We start from the raw sequence: 25,475 nt of genomic DNA, 5'->3' as shown, positions 1-25,475 counted from the left end.
CCTCAACCCAACATCCTAGCTCAATGTGGAGTCGTTCTTATATCACATTTGTGATTGATAAAGATATATTATAGCCACTAGACTAGATCTCAGATTTATTTTGAGCTTTGTTTCCAAGTTATTGAGTGAACTTGAGGTGGATCATTGGAGATCATCGTAACACATATTGAGATTTGTACTGTGTGCAATTGAGTTTGGTTTTTGGAATGCTTTGAGTGATTATTTTAAACTTGTTGGTTTCGCTCATGCTGACTGGGAAAGTTCTATAGATGATTGAAAATCTACAAAAGAATATGCTTTTCCCCTAGGAAAAGAAAGAAACAACAAACAAAAATGTTTTGCTCCAGTAAGGACTAGTATAAAGTTGGTATATTTGCAGCTTGTGGAGAACTTTATTTGAGGAAATTCTTTACTATTTGTTGGTGATTCAAATGGAGGTAACATGTAATCTCCCTCCCTTGGGCATCTCAAACTTTAGCAGAGGTTGGCCTGAGTAGGTCAGTAGTGTGGTTTGGGGACCCAATCAGGGGTTGTGGAGCTTGGCAAGGAGCTTTCGGACCTTTCAGATTGGAGTTCTAGGGTTGAATTCATGATTAAAATTGAAATATTAAAGTTGGCCTTATGGGAATAGTAAAGAGTGAATAGTAGCAGAGAAACATAAGAGGAATAGTGAAAAGTTGCCCCCCATCCTAGTAACTTAAGTTGTTTTTAAAAGGGGGCCAAGTTCACAATAAGGAATTAGACCCTCAATGTTATTTTATGATTTTTGGGCCAAATAGTAACCCCAAAATGGATCGAACTTTCTTGGAGAGGATAAAAGGGCATTTTGCCTATCTTTTAGATTCATTCTTATGACTTCATTTGGAGAGCAGCAGCAAACTTGAGGGTTTGAACAACTTGGAGCTTCCAAGAACACAAACTTTTGGGAGAATTTGGAGATTTGGATGAAGACCCATCTCTCATGGTGATAAGCTTCAGCATTATCCAGCTTCAGTGTGTAGTTGGCAGCATTATTTGGCGTTTTAAATGCAGATTTATCAGCTTGAGGGAAGATCCTCTATTGTTTATGATCAGATTAAGAGCAATTAGAAAGGGCAACACAATGAACAATGAACACAACAAGATACCCTGGGAAAACCCTCCTACTCGAGGGAGAAAAACCTAGCAAAAGTATATCTCCTTTATATATCAAATATGAATAGCAATAATGTTGTACAACAAGAGCAAGGTGCAAGCCCAATACATGTTGCTTCACTCCTTGAAGCACAATGAGAGAAAGATGGAGAGAGTTCGCCCTTCAAACAAGATCGATCTGCCCTTCTAATAGGTTTGCCTTCTACACAAGGCAATCTGCAGTTATGAGGATATCGATCTGCTCTGCTCTTTTTAATTCTTAATTTGATCCTTGGTATGAATGAGATCATCCTCCTTATATACGCATAAGGTGCCTCTTCACTAGAGGTCGGCCTCTTAAGAATTTTGTTTTATTTAAAATATAAACTATTTTATTGTGGTGAATAAGGGAACTCATCCCATGAGTCGATCTCATTCACTTATTTATTTATTTCATTAAATTCAACCATGAATTATTAAGTGAGAAAGATATCTCACGTAGATATCACATCAACAATCCCTCTTAGCCAGGGAGATATCTTTCCATTATCTATGTCATGGAATGACATCCACCATGGCTACTCCCAAAGGGTGGAACAAAGTTCATCACGAAGTCATTCAATGTGATGGCGTCCATCATGGCTACTCCCATGTATGGAAATGAATATGTACACAAGTGCCCATCATGGAGTCACTCAACGTGATGTCGTTATCTCAACATGACATCCACCATGGCTACTTCCAGAGGGTGAATAAACACAAGTGCTAAGTCATGGAGTCTCTCAACATGACATCCACCATGGCCACTCCTAGTGGAACAAGGGCTTTCACCTCAAACTTATCTCTCACAAAGAAGAATGCATTAACAAGGGCTTGCACCTCAAAATTCTCTATCACAGAGAAGAATTCATTAACAAAGGCTTGCACCTCAAACTTCTCCTTCACAGAGAAGAATGCATTAACATTCATCTCATGAAATCATTGAAGCTGAGACTCCCTCTCAGCAAGGGCTTCATTCTCCACAACTCCATGCTTATCTTGAAAATGCACAAACTTCACTCTGGCATGAGACGTGGTGACAATATCAGCCGTCTAATCATCAGTGCAAATGTATCTCAGTTGAATAGCTTTCCTCAATACCCAAGCTAATGTACATCAAGAAATCAAGGCAAACCCCAAACTAATGCAACATCCAGAGGTGCTCTGTCTATCAGCTACTTTTCAAGCCCAATCCAAATTAGAATAGCCATGCAACTTTAGATCTATACTAGAAGAATATCTCAAGCCATAACCAACTATGCCACACAAGTATCTCAAGATATGTTTAGATGAATTTGTCTTGGTTGATGATGATGTGGCTCCCTCTGAAGCTCCAAGTTCTTGCATCAACCTCCTAACCTCCTCATCCAAGGTTGCCTTTGTTGGTTTGTCAAACTCTCTCTGAATGTTATTTCCTCCTCTTCAAAGAAACTAAATGCAATCTTTCATCATCCTTTTGCTCTTGATCCATCTTGGAAACATTTATAGAGAGATTACTAATAATTCATAGAACTGAACTATCCTGAAGAGAAATACCAATGCTAAAAGCATACATGACTCTCTAATCCAATGTAATTGCATGAATTAATAACTACATATGAAATTCATGAACATTATTCAACCATGAAATACTTATCTCTATTGATTATGTTGCAGCCACTTTACTTTTCCTGAAAACACAATGGAAATCTGCTCCAAGGATGCACTCAGGTCTGAATTGTTTGCTTCTCCAAAGACTGATGTCAAATTTGCCATAAAAACCAACAAACATTCATGAACATCTCTCCCAAATGTGGCGCTCAAGAATAGGGTTAAACCCTAGGCAAATTGTCAATAGTCCACCAAGAGAAATCACCTCCAATGGCGGGCGAATCAGGCCTGCTTTGCTGTTGTATCAGATCTGTAACTAAATCATGCACAATGACCATCAGCGTTGCCTCCAATGCGGATCGCTCCACTTCCAAAATTTGGAAGCCACAATAGTCGCCCAGCTGTATAGAGCTCTGAAAGTATCCACACACTTATAACTTGTTCCTTTATTGACTGGAAAATGAGAGCATATAGCCAAGACTCTGTTAGTTTTTAGGATGAGAAAAGTAAGTGTGCAGTCATTTAATTTTTCACATTTTGCTAGTGTATAGTGCCAAGGCTTAATCTCATTCCCATTGCAAGATGATGACTTAGCCTAATGCATGCAATCTGCTCATTTACAAAAAATAAACACTAGAATTCACAATGACTTGGATGCTCTCGGTTAACCGTCTCCATCCTTTGACAACTTGCATGCATCATGGTCTTATATAATAATCATCTCAACATAGAAAATTAACCGCTGCACTCCTTCCGCTTGCTCCAAGTACATCTACACGGATTGCTCAATGACTGGTGCGATTGGGTATTAATATTGTTCGCTCCACCATTATTTTGCAATGATCCTCTTCCTCTTATATCTTGGAAACTTACAAGGAGCCAATATAATGATAGAGTGCCAACATTGGAAGTCGCAGGGCACCAACTCACTCATGTGGACTAACATTGCAAATACCTCCAGGGATGCTGTTCAATGCAATCAAAATTTCCCAGGTCAATATTCTTTCATTTGCACCGCTGTCTCTAGAATGGAAGTAAGATCAGGAGTTTTCAGGATCGATGTCATTCTAGGTAGTAATCACGTTTTGTCACAAGCTTCTCAATATGGAATTTGCCTTGCTTCCTTAAAACAAAACATACCGCCACTCACAATTGATCTTCGTTAGCCCTTGACTGGTGCATTTTTGTATACAGGAAAGCTACGGAAAGACTTAGAGCGCATCAAACACTTGAGAGGAAATAGCCGTATCTAAGAGCCAAACTATAGAAATGTTAATCACTCAACTTTAGACTTTGATTTATTAAACTCCTCTGCACTTAGAATAATGACAAATATAAACCTTCAATATATCGAACTTAGATATGAATCGATTGTAAATTATCTTTCTTTGTCTGCCAACCCATGATGTTCTGTAGTTTGTAACCTTTGACAGATTGACGTTTGAACACCTCGTCACTCTAACTGCTATGTTGCCTTTAATATCACAACATATGGCCCAATCCAAAATTTAATACCAAGTGCCAAAGATCTCGGCGGAATAAGAAAATCATTTTACCATAGAATAGACACAGAATCAAATTAGCTCTAATACCATGTTGTTTATTATCAGATTAAGAGAAATTAGAAAGGGCAACACAATGAACAATGAACACAACAAGATACCTTGGGAAAACCCTCCTACTCGAGGGAGAAAAACCCAACAAAAGTATATCTCCTTTGTATATCAAATATGAATAGCAATAATGGTGTACAACAAGAGTAAGGTGCAAGCCCAATACATGTTGCTTCACTCCTTGAAGCATAATGAGAAAAAGATGGAGAGAGTACGCCCTTCAAACAAGATCGATCTGCCCTTCTAATAGGTTCACCTTCTACACAAGGCAATCTGCAGTTATGAGGATATCAATCTGCTCTTACAATTCGATCTTCTCTTGCAATAATGATAATTTGATCTGCTCTGCTCTTTTTAATTCTTCTTTAATTCGATCCTTGGTATGAATGAGATTGTCCTCCTTATATACGCATAAGGTGCCTCTTCACTAGAGGTCGGCCTCTTAAGAATTTTGTATTATTTAAAATATAAACTATTTTATTGAGGTGAATGAGGCGACTCATCCCATGAGTCGGCCTCATTCACTTATTTATTTATTTCATTAAATTCAACCATGAATTATTAAGTGAGAAAGATATCTCATGCAGATATCACATCAACATCCTCTTCAACTAATTGCAGATCAGACCTTCTAAAGGTCACTACAACTCATTTCCAGCATTATTTCAGCGAGCCGTTCCATCTTGGAAATAAGGGCATCAAACCCTAGGTTGTATTTGGGGTTTTTAGCTAATATTGGAGCTGATCTTCATATTCAGTTAGCTGGAAATGTGTATCAAACCTATATGCTCAGCTAATGGTATGTACATCGGCCATTTAAGTGAAAGAAAGTCATCTTATTTGTTCTTCTTTGTGTGTTATGCATTCTATTTTGTATCAGCATTTCTTTCATTTAGCATTCAAAATCATTCAAAAACACTCAAAAATCAAACAAAAACAAGAAAATCAGTCAAACCCCTTTTTATCATATGCTGGCCAAAGACTTTTTCAGCAAACAAACATTTGCAAAAACATCAGAGTTTGGATCAGATTTGGTAAAGATTCGGTTGGGGATCTTTCATAACATTGGATAATTTTGGAAATCAAGGTGTATACAACTACCAAGATTCCAATCTTTCATGCATTTACAAAGCAAATATAAATTAGATTTTCAATATATCTGACAGGTCACTCACATCTGAGAAACAAGTTACAATATTGCGTGACCAGAGCAAACAACCAATCTTCACAAACAACTTGTACTAGAAAAAGTCTTTATGTTCACAGATAAGCTTTATGTTGTACAATGCACGACCATTCAGGGAGGATATTACAGTGTATCCAATCAACATATCTATACTTGGCTATTAAAATTTTTAGTTAGTTGGTAGTTATGAGTTAGTTGACAGTTAGAAATTCAGTTTAAGATAAGTATAAAGGTAATCTCTCTTCTTTGTCTTTGTTTTCCAGTGTTATATTTCATTCTCTGTAGTAGGGATATCATAGACCTTCTATTTTATACTTCAATAATCAGTGGTTTTAATTTTTTAAATGTATTTTACATTGTTAATAATGTCAGACATACTTTGTCTTTCCTTCAAAAAGTATTATTTTATAAATTTAATATAATCTCCATTTTCTAATGCCTCCTAATTTTGCATCTAATATTTCATGTGTTAGATTTATGTAGCAGGCTCTGCCTTGGATTATGGAATCAATATATTAGATTTTTCTCCGGGCTATAAATCATCTTGTTACGTGGATAGTGACAGGTAATATATGATTGTCTTAATTTTTTATTAATGGTTTTTCAAGTCCACTTAAGTCAAACTAGCATGCTGGAAGCATCTTTGTGTTTGCCTTAAGATATATTAGTAAAATTGGTAACTTGTTTTCATCAATGTAATAAACTATGGAGCTTCTCTGATCTGCAGTCTGGCACTACTCAATTCTTTAAGCCAAGTTCCTATTTTAGAAGAAAACCAATAGTCTGGGTATTTTTCTTCAAATCCTTAACGGACTATCCTAGGGCTCCCATATCTGAACCTTGGAATATCATGAATAAAACTGAACTAGCACATTCTCTGTAAAATCTCAAATGCCCTATACTTTGGAAGTTTTGAAATTTTTATGATCATATTGGTCACGTGCCTAAAAAAAATTTCCCTTGATTTGTTTGTGATACCAATTGAGAGACTTTTGTTTTCCTTTTACTTATGCATGTCTTAACCATTCTCCACATGCTTCCCATTCTTATTTAGATTGTTGTATTTTTACATATGTTGGAATCTGTAGTTTCGCGTGCATGTTTTTTATGTACTTTGTAACTATATGAATTGGTATAAAATGTGGGTATAGTCAAAGCATAAAGCCTCATAATGACCCATTTGCATTTGTAACATGAGTTAGATTTGCAAAGGTAGCCCAAAATCTTGATTACCAACAACCTACTGTTGTTTACTAGTTCTAGTGTTTGTATTAATTGAAACAGTTAACCCTTTTAACATGTTTCATAACAAACCTGTACTTTGTATGCAATCTTATTGTTATAGTTCAATTACTGAGGTGATGTTTTGTGAATTTGTGACTTGACCTACAAAACAACCTCTAAGATTTTAAAGGCCAATTACTTGAATTTGATGGGCTCTCACTAATCTCTTGTAAAGGAAAAGTGTCATAACCCCTTTTGGACATTAGATTATTGTGATTAAATAAATATGATAATTAAAACATTTATTAATTAACATTTAATAATATTGGAAAATCGTCTCATTTATGAGACTTCACGATTTTCCTCTAATATATGATTATTAATATTTATTATTTGTTATGATTATTATTTATTATTATTGTTTTATTTTAATGTAACGTTCATATTTCAATTATTAATTTAACTATTAAAGAAGTTTTACCATTAAATTACATTAAATATCAATACACTTATTTAATACTGATTAACCATTCATTTAGCAATCTATTATTGAATAATGAATAACCATTTATCTCTATAATAATAAATTATTAAATACCATAGTAATAAATTATTAAATAAAATATTGATTTCCAGTCAATATTAATTACTATTAAATAACTATTAAATAAACACCTAGTGGCAGACCAAATCTAACACATGTCAGATTTGTCTGCCTTTGCAAACATGTATAAAAGAAACAAGGAAAGGTACGATTAAGATATGGAGACTTAATAATATTTGACTGACATTAATAAATATTTATTAATAATAATATTTAATAAGACCAAAATCATATCCATACATTGCATTCAATCCACAACGGAAAAGTTACGATTTCTGTATGCTAATAAGAAATGTATAAATCTGTTGTCTGTGTTTCCTATATCGTGTGAATTAAACTTGTGTTACTTCGTTTCATGAAGGGAAGATATCGATCTGGAAAATAATTAAGATATTTTCATGTATAAATAAAAGTGTTCTTTTTCTACTGTTTACAACCAATTATTATTAAAGAGAGACACCGATTATGAAAGTCTAAATCAATACTTATCATCAAATGATGCGATTAGGTGGTAATAACGAATAGGTATGAGTCATGTCTTTTTCCACAACTTATCATTCCAATTACAATATATAAGAAGGCATTCAGAATAACTTCAGGGGGGAGAGATGGGGAGTGAATACAATATATAGAAGATTAATTCTGAAAGTGAATACGAAAGATTATAAGGACAAGATGGTGATATCTTGGTATCCCACTAGTGACCAGAATTATATCAGTTTCAAAGGCGTAGTAGGGAAATATGTGAAGAATAAACATCAAAGAAAAATATGAAATGCAATTTAGGGTTATATCAAAATACATAAAAGTGTTAATATTGTGGAGGGGAGAATATACAATACATTGGTATACAGCAGAAATTGGAGGAAGACATAGCCACATTTATGATCAGATTTTTGGGGAGAGATATTACTATATTTATGATCAGCTCAAATCAGAGGAGACTATCGAGATAAGTTCTATCCTTCGAGCTATTTCTAGAGTTTTAAGTTAAATATTTTAATGAAATGTATTCAGTTTAAAATAAAAAATATCATTTATACATTATAAACTCTCATCTTAAGTAAAAATCTTGTTTAAGGACTGAATTAGGGAAAATCACCAAAAAGGGACATTACAAAAAGGGAAAATAAAGATACATGGAAATAAATTGTGATGTCCTCATCCTTTACCTACACCAATCAACAAATGCTATCGAACCATTAGGCTACTCAATGGGAACAATTGGTTACACCCATATCAAACATGCCATCAAGCAGACCATCAATACATCATGATTGATTTAATAACAATTTCATATCATTATCAATCCTCAGCGATATCCTCAAGATAACTATGGTATCGAAGGTAGCGAAACATATTTTGGCACTAATGAATGGCAAATACAACATTGGTGTTATAGTTTCGGTCATTCATTGAGAAGTACTTGACAGGCGATATGAAAGATATAGTGATCCTTGTTGTCCTATATAATCTCCAATGAAGTACGAAGACAATCCAAACCTATCAATGTTATGTTCCCCACCATGCCAAGAATTAGTGATGGAGAAGTAAACTGTATGTTGAGTGATCATTATAATCACTCTATTATCAACAACTCATGTTTGCTACTAAAAGGATAATGGCATTAAGATTACAAGAAATTACGACATATTGACTGACTAAGGTAAGTGCATGAGAGAGGATGATGTTCAAGACAATTATCGACTCAACATACTATCAAAGTAATGACAAACATCAAATGATGTTAAAAAACAACTTAAAGAGATTACAGGAGTTGACAAGGAATAGCAATTAAGGCCACAGACTATCGTTAGTTATAATCTATGCATCAGATAATGATTGGGGTGAAGAACAATTACATTAGAGATTAACATTCACCCAACATGACAAATACCACCTAACATAAGAGAACAATAACATTGAATCATAATGCATCTCCAAGAACTGTTGACCAATGGATTCGACTATATCCCAGTCAGCAAACAGGAAGGCGTAACGTTTTTGGCCAAAATAGCAATATGTTGTGATGGATGTGTAATCCCGAACATTACAGAAATCGAAACCATATGGGGCATAATCAATGACAAAGATCAATATCAATTAAGATCAGGCACATCGAATTAGTGACAGCATCAGGATATCGATCAATCAAGACATATAATCGAATATGATTACAAGAATATTGGCGAGTATCGATAAATTGAGAAGCCGACGACTTGAGAAGACAATGGTTAGATAACAAATCAATACCGATTAAGACAGGTCAAAGCTAACTATCAACAATAATTATAATATGCATAATTAAGCAAGGAATTATCACTAACCAACAAAGGCTAAGGGGTGTGATTAGCATTACCAAAGGCAGCGATTAATATATGTACAAGGATTAATATATGTAAGTTGGCAGTCACCATCTGCCATGAAATGGTGCGATTAGTATGAAGGAAGGAAGATAATTATGAATAGGCATGAGACATGCCTTATGAATATATCTCATCATCCATTTGAAAGATATATAGAGACATGGAGATAGATAGGAAGAGAATAGGAAGGATACAAGTGAAGTACCATCACTTTGATATGAGAGGATCATGCAATCCTCATCATGGAATAACAGCCAGCAATAAGGAGTCAACATAAGGAGAGTACACTAATCAACTATATCTAAAAACCAGTTATAAGGTAGCACTTATTTATGTTTATAATGAACTAATCCGCTACTGTCGAACCCATAGATTGCAGTGATCTGATTCTTTGTCTTTCTCTAATACGTGCAAAGATAGGGAATGTGTGAGGGAAAGGCAGAGTAAATTGGTCACATGGTGAAAATGTCCCAAGACAGGTAGTAGACCCTGAGGGAGTCGCATGTAGACTATGTCATGCACCCTTGGCACAGTAAATCTTCCATCTTGTAAGGTTTAGCAGAATAGGGAAGAGGAGTCTCATGCAATCCATGGGAAGTAAATCATACGGCAAATTAACAAACTATCCATCTTAAGTGAAAATATTTTTAACATTTCATTATTGGTATAGGTAAATGACTGATAGGTATGCATAATATTAGCTATGGTTGGGTAATATGGAAAAAGTCAATTTGTATAAAGGATGAGCTCCCATTCTTAAATCCTAAAATTATTGTTAATATATGTTTTTAGGGTGAATTTAGGAAGGGGTCATCTCAAGTGGCATCAGAGCATAATCCTGCCATCCTACGAGCAAACCTACATAACCAATGTATAAATAGGGATTAACTATTCAACCCCTTGGAATTAAATTAAGAAACAATAGGCAGTTACCATCTTGAGATCAATCATGTTTGATAGATCTGAAGTTCATAAACTAAAGACCATTTATCGATATCACAAGAAAAGACCTCATAGTCTCAAGTTTATACTAAAACGTAGAGACTTCTTGTACAAAAATCGCAAAAAGTTGTTAAGAATAGAGTGTTTTTCAATTGTTTTCGTGACTTCATAAATGATGTCAACAAATTTGCAACAAGATGACAGAGCATAGAAGCTTTTGAACAACGAGTGTGTAATGTCCCCTTTTTCATGAGGATCAGTTTGTAGAGGAGTTTGGCCTATTGCTTGACCCTTGTAGGCCAAAGGAGTTGATGAGAGGGTCGCATGGGCAGCTGCTTGTGGCTTCACATTTTGTTTTTATATGAATTTTGGTGAGATAATGTATTCTCACCTATGATGTCACATATGAAGTCAATTGCACTTTATATTTTAATGATAATTTAATATTATCTAAAGTGCAATTAAATATTATTTTATAAAAGAGAATCTTCTAGAAGGAGGCCAACCCATGTGAGGAAAAGAATAAATAGAGGGTGAGGCTCATTGTTTTGGCATCAACTATTTGACATCTCTTGTGTTTATGAGCTTTGTGGAGATTGGCATAACTGAGGTGGTGAAAGATCCTCCGAAGGGTTGCATTGTGGTGGAAGATACTTCAGTCTTTCACATAGGGCTTATTGAGCTTTGTTACAGCATCCAAGGAGTTTGGTTTGGTATGGTGCCTTTATTTGTGGGTTGATTGATTTCAGTTTTGTCATCCATTTATTGAGGGTTGATAGGCGCTCCATTTAGGAGTAATTTGGAGATGATTTTGTGAAGTTTAATGGTGGTTCTCAGATTTATACAGGTCTGCCATGAAGGTTGATTAGACCACATGAGACTCACATTTATGTTCATTGCATTTGATAGAAGGGACAAATCGTTTTGGGTATTTGACCAATCATTTTCCTCAGACTAGACCATAATTTCCATCATGTTTAAGGCTTTCCTAAGTTTGAAGGTGACATGAACAGTGGTCGTGAACAGTACCACTACAATATATGGGCATTTGTATTGGGTATTGCTTGCTTCTTCACATCGGCATTGGGTGATCTTCCAAACAGGTTCTCTCTACGATTTGTAGCTGATTGTATTGCCAAACTAATTATTGTTATTATTACCATAGACAGCTGTATATGTTTGCCTGAGATTCAGGGGTGCATGCATACATTTGCAAGCTTAAGCTTGATTGATTGTACTTGGAAATTGCATTCAATAAAGGAGGAATAAGTTGCAGGCCATTGTTTGATGACATGTCAATGATAATAGCAGTTTGCATGCCAAGTGTTTGTGAAAATGTCTTTTGGCTGTAGGTGCACATTTTTCATTTGAAATTCATGTATATACATTGGGAAAATCAAAAGAAGCCATTAATGCATTGATTTTATAGTTTAGATATCATAGAAATCATTTGCAAAGCATTTCTTGTGCCTTGGTGTCAATAACACGCAAAGTTATCCAACTGATAACTCAGACCAGCAAGCTAAAATTTTGTATGTGAATTGTTTGTTGATATTCCTTGAGCTATAAACATCAAGAATTTACATCAGACCGGACAAGAGAAATTACAGAGTGGCCTTGTCATAATCTCATTACATACGGGTAAACGATTAAATGCAGAAAGTAAATGCACAGAACATAATGGAAATATATTAAAGAACCAGTCTCTGTATTAATTCAACAGTCCATGTACATCAAGCGCTTATAACATCACACCCAGATACGACTATCCTAATGCTACTTTGAAGGAAAGGTATGCAATATATAATACCCGAAGGGGTGCGACCAACCATCGCATCCAACTGCCCTTCGGGAAGACTAACTGACTGACGTAACCCATAATTACCGACGACAACATAACATAATGATTATTCCCGACAACATCATCCCCCCCAAGAAAAGAAGTTGTCTTCGGACGACATAATACAAAATAGAGATGATGTTCATACATTAAACAGAATCAAGGTATAGAACTGCAGGAACTGCTAACGCCAGTCGAGCCCGGAACTCATACACCTACTGCATCCACACCTGCTGCATCCTCGCCTAAAAACCCTTTTCTGCTACCATCCAATGCTCAAGTATGGATTTCACCATTATTGCTTCCACAAGGAGGTCTTTTTTTTTTTCCTTGACATCACAGTCCTCCTGTGCCTAAACCAAACTTGTCTGCAAAACACGCTTTTCAGTCTCAGCCTCTGTCATAACCCCTTTTGGACATTGGATTATTGTGATTAAATAAAGACGATAATTAAAACATTTATTAGTTAACATTTAATAATATTGGAAAATCGTCTCATTTATGAGACTTCACGATTTTTCCTCTAATATATGATTATTAATGTTTATTATTTGTTATGATTATTATTTAATATAATGTTCATATTTCAATTATTAATATTATATTAACTATTAAAGAAGTTTTACCATAAAATACTATTAAAACATAAAATAGATATATTGAATATATTACACTTACCATATAACGTGTTATTTAATAAATATAAAATATAAACATGAATTGTCAAAATACATTATAAGTATTGTTTGAAATAATATCGAATTAATACAATGCCATTAATAGAACCGATATAAATTATTTATGCTCTCCTTAAACCACACTTAAGAAGAGCGAATATAAAACCTGAATTAAATAATTATTATTAATTTAATATTTATTAATGAAAGATTAATTGAATATTAATTTAATATTAATTTGTATTACACTAATTAATGTCCTATTATTTATTATACTAAAATTATTTATTGATGTATTACATTAATCAATACCTTACTATTTAGCAAACTAAGATGGATGTATTACCGAATATAAAATTGTTGACTATGAAATTAATATATAAACTTAGCCACCACATGGGAAGCACCTTCTCAGTCAGGCACGACCTAGACTGGGTAGTTGGACAATCGACATGTCTCAAATAAGAGCCACATCCCTTCTACCATAGACGTGACCATGGAGACCAGCCCTGATTACTATATCATGGGCAGGAGTCTCATACGGGGGACAAGAAGAAAGGAGAATTGAAGCACGCGATAGTAAAAACAAGAGGGAATTTGAGCACTCAGGTTCTACACAGCATTAAACTGCATCGATAAGTTACGATAATACTATAAGCTGCTTCTAGTTGAATTCGTATGGTATGTTTCTTGGGAAAAAAGAGAGAGGAAGAACCATGGCAGAGAGCATTAGGCTTTAGAAAGACTAAAGTCGCTCCAGGGATGTTTCTCACCTCTCACAGAATGCATAAGAACTATGATATAACAGAACGCTAAGGATAATTCGTACCTTAGAGGGTAAAGAACAGTCACAATATGGCACAAACATGAATAGTCACACACAAATGATAAAACTGAAATAATATGCCATTAAAAGATACAATAATATACAGTGTTTATAATTCGATAATATGCTTGTGGATGAACAATAACGTAGAACATGATGTAATACAGCGTGTTTCCCATAAGAATCGTATTCTGTCTTTATAGTATAATAAATATGAAAACACATATAAGGGGTATGCAAACTGATACTAGCAGATCATTAATATAATTTGTGCAACTGCCACCATAAGTAATAACTTAATAAATCTGATCCATCATAAACAAAGTGCAGGGAGAGGGGATCTGTAGGGGTGTAGATTGCCCACTCAAATACTCCACCCACTGTGTAAGGATGAACCAGTAGGCCAGGAGGGCATGTGACTGCTCCTGGGTTTGGGTTTGGCATGATGAACCACTCCTACCATCTGCTGTCTCCTTTGGAAAAGAGAAGAGATAATTAATGAATAAATCCGGTTTGTACAATCATTCTGGGATAGATAATGGAATTAGCTTATTAAATCCAAAATGAACAATTAAGATAAGCAACTATACTGATTTAATAGTAAGGAATCTTACAATATCTACATCCAATTCCGCTGTGCAAAAATAAAGCAACATAGCTGCATTCATCAATTAGGAAGGGACATTACAGCCTCCACCAACTGCTACTCAAATGATACTGTCTCCCTAGCCAATTTGTCCTCGATAGCCACTCGCACTGCCCTCTTGGCATCCAACTCTTGGGTACACTGAGCTAAGTCTCACGCTACTAGTGCCTCCAACCTAGTGGTCAACTCCTCCCGAGCCCTCTGTGCATCCACCAAGACAACCTCACGTCCAGTCGAGACATACTCCGAGTTCCTCAAAGCGTACCATTCATGCCTGGAAGTGGCCACAACCCTCTGGCACAAAGGCTAGGAGACGCCTCAAATCCTCTGTCACACTCCCCAAAGGCTGATAACTGAACTGAATAACTCCCTGGTGACGTACGACTTCGCGTTCTTGCAATGCCTTCCTTCAAACTCTATTTGTTCGCAACCTCCAAATCCGTCTCCCTCTACGTCTTATGGCTTCCCCGCCAATGCTTAGCTTCAAGCTTCTTTCTCACAGTACAGGACAACCCCAACACTTACCGTGACTTCTCTGATGCCCTTTGCCCAACTCAAAAGTGTATTGTAGCTCAAAAATAGACTGGGGGTCTGGGGCCAATGCCCCCAGCGGGGTCGAGGGGTGCTGCCCCTTGCGGGGTCCATGGCGCACACCAATTTACAACCTTCAGAACCACACGGAAGTCCATGGCGCACATCATTTTTGTCGGTGTTTTGTTTTTTTAAGATGCCAAAAACCTTCTCCACTCTAAATTTTTCGGCGTCCTAGCTCCAAATTCCATCAAATGAATTGTCAATCTAGTCGTCATTTTTTTTTTTTTCACTGTAATGTACTGTTGACGTGTATTTTATACACAATCATACACAGAATAAAATACCTAAAGGCATCTTATCCTCTCTTGAGAAAATAGTCTCTAACTGCTGAAGATTCGCGTAAAGGATCAGTTAGGTAGACTCCAAGGTTCTTTGATGTAGGGTCTCTACATGTGGACAAGCTCCAGTGGTATGATGTGATTTGCTGGGATCACAAGGGGACTTACATGTGATGATTGAACTTCCGATCTGCTTTGCTGGACACAGGCTCTGACTAACTTAGATTTGAAAAAAATGAAAAAAGGATAAGGGCGAAGAGAGGATCTAATCCTAATACTAAGAATGTAGGAGCAATGACTTGATTTTTGATGAAACTCTAACTAGATCTTGTTTTGACATCAATGGAACATCTACACAAGACTAGTGCGATCTTCTAAGGGAGCCTTATGATGTTCAAATCATCACCGCAGGCACAAACACCATCCAAGTTGATGCATATCAATGAAGAGGCAACAAATTGAAATTGAGCTTAGGCTGAATGATTCCAGTTGACTACACAAGGCAAGTCTGCAATCAACAAACTGCTAGTAGTATGGATATACGAATTTCACCATTAATCAAGCACATTTCCTCCATTCATCTAATTATCTACCATCTAAGATTGAAGACTTCAACAAGAAACCATGCAAATTGCAAGAAAACGACATATTTCACCATTACTTCAATGAAAATGGAGTTTGTTTACAATCAATGGCAACAATTTCTTGCCTTGTCCTCCTATTCTACTCTCTAACTACTTTCAACTATTTCTATACTATCTCTAATCCTCTAATCTCTCTAACTCTAATTCTCTAGCTATTGCTAATTAGCCCTTACAAAATGAAAATGCCTGGGCTTATATAGTGCCCACAATACAATTTGATGGCTTAGATCAATTCAAGATCAATGGCCAAGATTTTACAATGAAAACCCTAATTAGGGTTTGTTACAACCATTACATAACATTTAATGTTTGACCAATGATAAAATTGTATTGCTTGGACACATGTCCCTTCTAGAAAAATCGACCAATGGATAGCCGGGGTAGGTACATCGGAGTTTGTGCCACCTTCCATGAGTTAAGTACATTGAATCTGGACATGCTGAGATGGACCTCACTGATTGGAGACGTGATGACTAGGATGCCACCTCATCTGACACTTGTAGCTTGCTAGATATTCAATTTGATGTCGTTGAGAGGCTATCTTTAATTAACTCTTGTCCTAACTCCTTTTGTCCTTGATGTGCAGGATGATGTACCTCGCCTTGGAACGCTAGATTGGAAGAGGTCGCCCTTGTCCTAGCTTGATCGTCCTGGCGAAGACCGTCCTTGATCCGGCTTGATTTTCCTTGAAGAGATCTCCATTTGATGCCTACACAACATTTCAAAATTAGTAACATGATTTTGCAATGAATAGCATAGATTAAATTAATTTTAGGAAACTTCATGATTAGTCCTTGAATTATCATTTCCTAAATGACGATTGAGCTAATACAATTCAAAATTCAAAATTCAAGCTTAAGGCAATGACGATCAAAATTCGAAATTAAAACAAGAGATCTTGCCATACCTTACTAGAGAACTAACTCTAGAATGCAAAATGAATGAAATTGCCTAGGCAAAATTGATATTAGATGTGTTCAACGTGATCTCCTCTTCAAAATAGCAATTTCGCCACCTTTAGTATATCCTTGACGTGATCTCCAATGCCTTGGACAAGTTCGCACTTCCTTGGATAATACTAGCACCTTCCTTTGGATATAAATTCGCACCTCCTAGCTTGAAATGAAATTCGCACCACCTTGAACACAACTTCGCACTTCTCCCTTTGTCTTCCTTAAATCGCACTTGAGATGATAAAAATGATAATGTGAAAATAAAAAATCTTTCACCTCCCTTTATAAGCGTTTATACCATTCACCCCCTTTAGGCCGACTTTTTGCAAAATGAGGCAATTAAAATGATTTTTAAATAAATAACAAGGGCCGACCTTCATAAAATAAACTCAAGCGCTCCATTTTATTGCAAACAATAATTAATTAATTAAATTTCCTTGTTTATTAATTAATAAATTCGATTTTTTTTACAAGGCAAAAATAATTAATTAATGTTTTGCGCAAATTTTAAATGCCATTTTAATTGAATTTTCAAAGTTATCGATTTTTAGTATTTAAATAAATTCAAAAACTTGTTTGAATGCCAAAATATTTTGAAGATAGAAAGATACGTACCTCATCGCCCTGGTCCCTGACTGAGGGACAGGAGCGATCCATCAATTTGGTCTTAATCCTTGCATTTTTGACGTTCAAAATCTTGATCCTTACGTTCAAATCGGCATTTTAGCTGGGTCCTTCAAGTTTGATTGACTTGTTTGTGCGAAGGAATGTCTTTAAGATGTGATATCGCCCTGGTCCCTTGGAGAGGGACAGGAGCGATCTTGCTCTTGTAGGCTTCACTTGACTTCATATCCTTCAAAAATTATCTTCAACGGATTCGTGATGTACCTTTCCACTGATTCATGCCTTGAGATCGGTTGTAACTTAGCAAGAAAATCATCTACAACAAAAATCGCTCTGGTCCCTCCCTGAGGGACAGGAGCGAATTAGGATATTTGGTGCAAATCCTTCATCTTTGGTAATTTTTGATGCTTTGTGCTTGATGGAGACGCTTCGAAACGCCTTTGCCACCCTTCACCTTGACTTGGAACGGTTTTGAACTTGAAGAAAAGGCAACATACTTATTGTATCGCCCTGGTCCCTTGGAGAGGGACAGGAGCGATTTTGCTCTTGTGGGCCTCATTTCACTTCATCACCTTCGAAAATTATATTCAACGGATTCGCAATGCCTCCTTTCATTCATTCATGCCTTGAGATCGGTTGAAATTTGGCGAGAAAATCATCTACAACAAAAATCGCTCTGGTCCCTTCCTGAGGGACAGGAGCGAACTTAAGCATTTTGGTCCTTTGTTGACGTTTGATAATCTTCAATTTGTCTTCAACGGGTTCGATTGACCTCCTTTCTTGCCTTCGAACATAAAATTTGCTTGATCTTTGCCCAGATCGTACCTTATGAAGAATTTCGCTCTGGTCCTTCAGTGAGGGACAGGAGCGAATTTGACCCTCTAGGCAAAAACTTCATCATTTCATTGTTTTTGATCAAGTCTGGATGCTCTATCATTTCGTCCTTCACCATGCCTATGATGTCTCGATTCGTCCAAACAAGGTCAGGAATGGCTCAACTAAGCATTTTCGCTCTGGTCCCTTAGTGAAGGACGGGAGCGAAATTTGACTTTTCGCACTCTCTATCAGGATAACTTTTATGGAATATAACATTTAAGTATAAGTGACATTTCCTTTCACTTATACTTTAAGTTATATTCCATATATACTTTCAGGATGTTTGAGAGTGGTTTCAGACCTCCAGGAGTTATATTGCAAAATCTAGTTTTTGGAGGTTTTTTCAGTTTCCAGACTTAGTCAAATTTCAGGGTCAGGACCTTACTCAAGCCGGACTTGTTATCCTGTTGATCTCCCCGACAGCACTTCAAGTTATATTCATTTGATAAAATATACCTCTTTGGACCTTTTCACATCGTCAAGACGTTAAAATCCTGCAAGGACAAAGCAATATTTGATTTTAAGCTCCGGTCCTTCACTGAGGGACAGGAGCGATTTTTCCCCTGGAGGCATTTCTGTGCTCATGAAAATCTTCAATTTATATTCAATGGAAAGATCTCGCCTTTCTCCATCACTTCCAATTCGTAATTCATCTTGACCCTGTAGGAATAGTAAAATATTTGAAAACGAGCTCCCGTCCTTCACTGAGGGACAGGAGCGATTTTGCTCCTACAGGCCAAAATAACATGATTTTACACATTTTAACACTTCACAAGGCGAAAACAAATCATTTGAAATGCCTAGGATCAAAAATAAAAAATGTCAAAATTTGGTCAAAAATATTCAATTGGACAAAAATTCACATTTCATCTTCGACACTTAGACAAATTTAAGCTCTGCATTAACATTCCAGTTGAAAATTAGACCATTTTGGCGAATTCATTGCATTCAAAATTTGCATTCTACGAAAGGAAGCTCAAAAAGCTCTCAAAACTGACTGGATTCTGGCCTGAAAAGACGGTAATTAAAACCCTAAGGCTTGACCCTAAATCCAGACAACTAACAAACTAACAAAACCCTAAAAAAGCAAAGCGAAAACGAACAAAACGAGCAAAAAACATGGGTCCCCATTTGCAATGGGGCGATGTGTGAAAACGTCACAACATGTACCCAATGGCACCCCAACCATACAACAACCTCCCCGTACGGTCAATAGCAGCACTGAAATTGACCCTTGAAACCTCCAATCTGTTGTGCATTGCACATGCTCCCTGTTGCCGACAGGGTCCCCCCTTCCTGTTTTGAGCCTTTCGTCTTTGCCCTGCTGAGTTTCACGCAGAGTATCTCGCGTCTTTCCGAGCGAGTCCGCGACTAGTCCGTAAAGTGATGATGTCAAAGAAAAGAGCCGATGAATCCTCCCGACTAGTCTAGCCCTCGGGCGTAAGTGCCAAGAGTTTGTTCGAAGTTTTAAAAATTGCTTTGGATAGGCGTAAGGTGGTAGAAATTGGCGAAGCCCACCAAGCAAGAGCAGTGCGCCTAAAGGTCGCACGAGGACCAAAGTTGTCGTTTTTCTCACAAGAGCTACGAAGCAGATTGCATAAGGTTTATCCCCACGAGTGTTTGTAGGATTTGAATGAAGGATGATTTTCACCTGCTGATGAAGGATCGAATTCCCTGACCAAAATGCTGAAGTTGCGAAACTTGCCCAAATGCCTTAGGATTCCGAAGCCTCTAAGATCCAAATTTGTAGAATCTAGCGAAAACTGTTCTGAGGTCCGAATTTTTACGTAAGTTTTCAAAATTGCCTTAAGGCCTCTGGGTTGAAATTTCACTAAGTTAAAAGTTGCCAAAATCGCCCAAGGGGCCGAATTTCGGACCCTGGGGCGAAAATTTCAAAATTCGATGTTTCCCATTTGGTCCGAAAATAATTTAAAATGCTTTTAAAATTTGCAAAAGGTAGCTCCTGGTCCGAAAATCACTTAAAACTTCAATTTTGGACCCTGGGGCGAAAACTGGAGAATGTGAAACATGCGAAATAGAAAAACGCCCTGAAGCCCCAAATTCGGACTTTAGCTCCGAAATTTAAAAAATGGCAAATCGCAAAGGAGGCGTTGAGGCTTTGAAATGTGTAAAAGGACCCTCTAGGTCCGAAACTCGCCATGAACCTCCATTTTCGGACCCTAGAGGGTAAGTGAAAAAGTGTATCGAGTTTGTAAAAAACGCGTTTAGGTCCAAAATTCCCCAAATATGCTACAAGCCCCAAAAATCACTTAAAGTCCTCATTTTCGGACCCTGGGGCGAAAATGTAAAAAGTGCGAAATCTTGCAAAAAGTGGGCCAAGCCCCGAAAATCACTTAAAGTCCTCATTTTCGGACCATGGGGTGAAATTAAAAAATGTAAAAAGTGCGAAATCTTGCAAAAAGTGGGCCAAGCCCCGAAAATCACTTGAAGTCCTCATTTTCGGACCATGGGGCGAAATTGAAAAATGTAAAAAGGGCGAAACCTTGCAAAAAACTCCTCTAGGTCCGAAGTTCGCTTTAGACGCCCATTTTCGGACACTAGCCCCAAAATTTCAAAACCTATCAAATTTGCAAAGAGGTTAAAAGGTCCAAAGTTGGTGCGAGTTTGTAAAAGGCGCGTTTTTAGTCCGAAGTTTTCGCGAATGGCATTTAGGTCCGAAAACCCTTTTTTTTTTAGACAGTGAAAACATCTAAGAGCCCAAGAATTGCAGATAGCGTCTGAGGTCTGAAGTTTTCCACAAGGCGTTGAGCTCCGAAGTTCGCCAGAAATCGCCAAAATCATGAAGTATGCCTTAAGGCCCGAAAACTCCAGAAATCTCCAAAATCGCGAAAGGTTTTGAATGCTCTGAAGTTTGCATAGAGAGCGTCCAAGTCCAGCTCCGAAGTTTTGAAAATTTGCTAAACAAGTTAGGACCTCTGAAATTCATGCAGGATTGGAAATCTCCAAGCTCGTAAGAGACGTTGAAGCTCCGAAGTTCATGCGGGTTGGGTAAGTCCAAGTTTAAATTTCGAAGGGCCTCCAAATTCGTCAAAGGATCTGAAGTTGGGAGAGAAAACGCAGTTTAAAATTTGCAAACTCTCCAAGGTCCGAAAATAAGAAGATAAAATGCCATTCGAAATTCGTAAAACCCCCTCCATGCTGCTGCATTTCGTGCAAAGAAGGATCATGACAGATTTCAAAGGGAGACAGAGCCAATTTCGTGTAAATCATATTCAAGGTAAAATGATGTGTAAACTTTTCCAAAGCATTCAAATTTAAATTGCCAATTACCCAATGTAAAAAATCATTTAAAATGATAAATTCTCTCTCGTCCAACAACCGCGAAAAGTTTAAATCAAGAAGATAACCGTTGAAATTTGAAACTTTGCAAAATCGTCCGTTCATTTCACGTGACAAGGTCGGGCAATCTCTCGCCATCCGATCTCATCAGGTAAGTACGCTCTGTCTCATATGATCATCTGAAAATGCTTAAATCGAATAGACAAATGCGTGAAATTTGATCAAAATGCTTGAATTCTTGAAATCTGCATCTCTTTCGCTTATAAAGCGTTGTTCAAAGCACTCGAAATCTAGAATTCACTCCTAAGGCTTCACCAGAAATTGCATCTTTTTTTTCAAACTTAGGAGAACTTTTCATGCTTTGTCTCTGTTGAAACTAATCTAAAATCTAGAAAGTGATAAGCATAAATTCGTTTATGAATATTTTGGTTTAAAATTGATCAAGCCCTTTTTAGCTAGAAATGTCACTCCATGTCCAATCTAAATTTTAAATTAATCCTGGCATGCTAGAGTATTTTTCTATCTAACCCGCCTTTCTTTTCTTGTATCACCTCGTAATCCATGTCCGGCTGTGCAGGATAAATGCCTAAATCGGCAGTAGAATCATCAAAGATGCTCGTGAGCATCCAAATCAGATATCCCACATAAGGTCGAAAGGATGAAGTATCAATATCAGAGAGGAGGATTGAGGGAGTCGAAGGTTCAAGGCGTCTGGGACAATATCGGTGATACCGACCTTGGCCATATTGATATTCAAGACTTCAGGAATCGGGTCTTCTCACCTGACGCATATGGCAAGCCTAGGCGGATGGTGGAAAGTGGCATCGCCCAAGCAGCGAGATTTCCTCCAGCGATACAGAACTATGAATTAGTAGTAGAGGTTGCCCAGCATTATGAACCAAATTCCAGACTAGTGCTCCTCGAGAATATGACTATCACCGACTTCTCTCCTGAGGCCATTGGTGATGCATTTGACATCCCCTTTCCAAAAAATCCCATAGCTACAACCATAGATGAAACACAAGGGGCATATGATATGAATCCAGCCCGATGCAAAGCATTGATCAACGAAGAATGGTACAAGGAGAAAAGGCCTTCAAGCGCCATAATTGTGAAAAAGACCCCCAGGAGTGATTTTCATAATGAACATGGGGATATGGTCACATTGCTCAGCTGAGTCATGGGACTTCCTAAGTCCAACTACTTTGAAGAGTGGATGTTCTACTTTACAGAGCAGGTCTTCGTCGAGAAGTCTAAGTTTGATTGGGCCCAGATCATAAGCGATAACATCCACACTCAGTTGATTGAGCTCGAAACGAAGTACTTCACCATGACCTCTTATTTGGTCTATATGTTCGCCAAGAACCAGCCACTGCCAGGATTGATAATGAAAGGTGAAATCAGGAATGGGCCTGGCCAGGTAAAGGTCTATGATTGTTACTCGCAACTGCACTACCAAGATATAGCTCAGAGGGAAAAGAGCAGCCCGGCTTATGCAGTAGGTTAGTATGAGCGTGTCAATGATGCCTTCACAATGCACCTGGTCAGGCTAATGCAGGGAGGATTACACATAAAGCTCTCAGAGCAAGCTACTACTCTAGTACAGAGGTATGGAGCCTGGTTCATTCAGTTCCCAAGGTTCTCCTACATCCGAATAGCTGGCTTCGATGGTGCCCCTCTCCGACTTCCACGGTACCCAACCGACAAAGTAATTCTTATGGAGGTTGCAAGGCAGTCACGCCCGGCCAGCATCTTGCTCCGAGAAAGCAAGCAGGCTGGATTCACATTCCCTATGATCATAGGCAACCATGATGTCCACTTGCAGACCCCTACCCTAGCAGAAGAGTCCCTTGCAAAGTTGGCCTCTTATGGCCTACAGGACCATTTTCCAAGAAAATATTTCGATCATGATAATCTGGCGAAAAGAGCCTATGGTAGGCAGTACAGAGCAAAGGAATCAGTTGAAGACTATTGGAAGAATTGCTCTGATGACTACGAGGTCAGGAGACGGGAATATTCTAGATTGAGTGTGCAGCAAATGCAACTCTTTGAATACCGTCGGGTCCCAGATTAGCTCACAGATTCAAGGAATTGCCTCCAGGTCTGGGAATTTGAAGCAGTAAGGCATCTCTTGCCAGGCGTCGATTGGTCCTCAAACCCAATCACTGATTTCGAGGCAGTCATGGCAGCCCTAGCAAGGTACACAAATCAATGGTTACACGAGCAGATTGAAAGGCTAATCCATGAGGGAGTCCAGTTCACTTACCACTTAATGGGCAGCCTCGATTTGCAATCTTCAGAAGATGAAGGAACGTCTAGTGCACCCCGGGAAGGAACTGAGAAACCAGAGAAAAGAAAGAAAGCAAAGTCTTGCAGAGGGACTCGGACGTCCAAAAGAACAAGAAGGGAAAAGATTCCTATAAAGAGACCAGAGGTCACCTCATCTTCAAAAGACCCCAGTTCGTCCGACAATGCAGTAGAACTGGATTGTATACCTGCTCCGCCTTCCCAAAGCGACATCGATGCATTTGAAGCCAATGATCCTCCTGCGCCCAATGTGCTAGACACTGAGCTAAGAGCCCTCAAATTGACCGAACAAGGTAACCAAATAGAAGAAGGAGAGATTCCATCCACCCAGGGGGTCAAAGTGCGTGAACCTACTCAACAGAGCCGTCACGAGTTGCTGCTCCACAATACAGCCAAAGATGACTCCACCGTCAAAGGAGAGCAAAGGATAGATGAGACTCATGAGCTCGAAAGAATTGAAGAACAACCATCACATGAAGATGTCAGGCAGTTGTTCAGCGAAATAGGGGAGAATTCAGCTGCAAGCAAAGGGCTTCACACCTCTTTCACTCCTCCGGTGGCAGGGCAGCTGCGAATCTGTGGTGAGTCGGTTGAGAACGTCAGAGAACAGAATGCAAACTTAACCTTATCATCAACCCAAACAATGCCTCAAGAGTGGTTGATTGCCAGAGCCCAGCACAAGGCCGCCACCAAACCACCCATTGATCTAGAGGATATCTTCTCGTGCATAGACCAAGCAAAAGCTAAGGGGAAGAAAAAGCCCAGGGCATATTCTAGAGTGACCAAAGACAAGCAAAGGAACCGCACTCTTCACATTGCCACCCCGCCTGTAGACAAGCCAGTAGATCAGATTACACTGGCAGATTATAGCATCACAACTGTCCCCATCAGACGAACCACTAAAGAGAAAGAAAAGGAAGAATTTAAGGATTCGGTGCAGAATATACTCAGGCAGCTCGAAGAGATCACAGCTGAAAAGGACATGTATCGGGCTCATGCTGAGCAGGCCGAAGGATACATTGATCAACTCCTAAGGCCATTGCACAATGCCTCTGAATCCCATATTCCCCCGATAGCATTGGCACAAAGGACCACAACTGAATTTGAAGGAGTATGGGACACCGCAAAGGCCGTCAGGGAATGGATGCAAGACATCAAGAAAAAGGGAGAGCAAATCCTTAAGGAAGTAAAAGAAATGGCCCTTCATCGAGAGCTCACTCTAGTCAAGTTATT

At 37.9% G+C, this 25,475-nt stretch overlaps 1 protein-coding gene across 3 annotated transcripts in view; it reads left to right on the top strand.

The window, feature by feature from the left end:
- The window catches only part of LOC131044117 (uncharacterized), a 341,446-nt gene that overhangs the window by 301,211 nt on the left and 14,760 nt on the right, over positions 1-25,475 (top strand). The window contains exon 16 of one of the 3 annotated variants that reach the window (XM_057977369.2): positions 6,015-6,106. The exons of 1 other annotated variant lie outside the window; for it this stretch is intronic. In XM_057977369.2, coding sequence (XP_057833352.2) covers positions 6,015-6,106 — 92 coding nt within the window. The remainder of the gene's footprint in view (positions 1-6,014; positions 6,107-25,475) is intronic. One more of the 3 variants, XM_057977370.2, reaches the window with a different exon arrangement.

Source organism: Cryptomeria japonica, chromosome 4, assembly GCF_030272615.1.
Source record: "Cryptomeria japonica chromosome 4, Sugi_1.0, whole genome shotgun sequence".
NCBI classification, from domain to species: domain Eukaryota; kingdom Viridiplantae; phylum Streptophyta; class Pinopsida; order Cupressales; family Cupressaceae; genus Cryptomeria; species Cryptomeria japonica.
The sequence above is the reverse complement of the archived record's forward strand: the minus strand, read 5'-3'. Positions and strand labels throughout refer to the sequence as shown.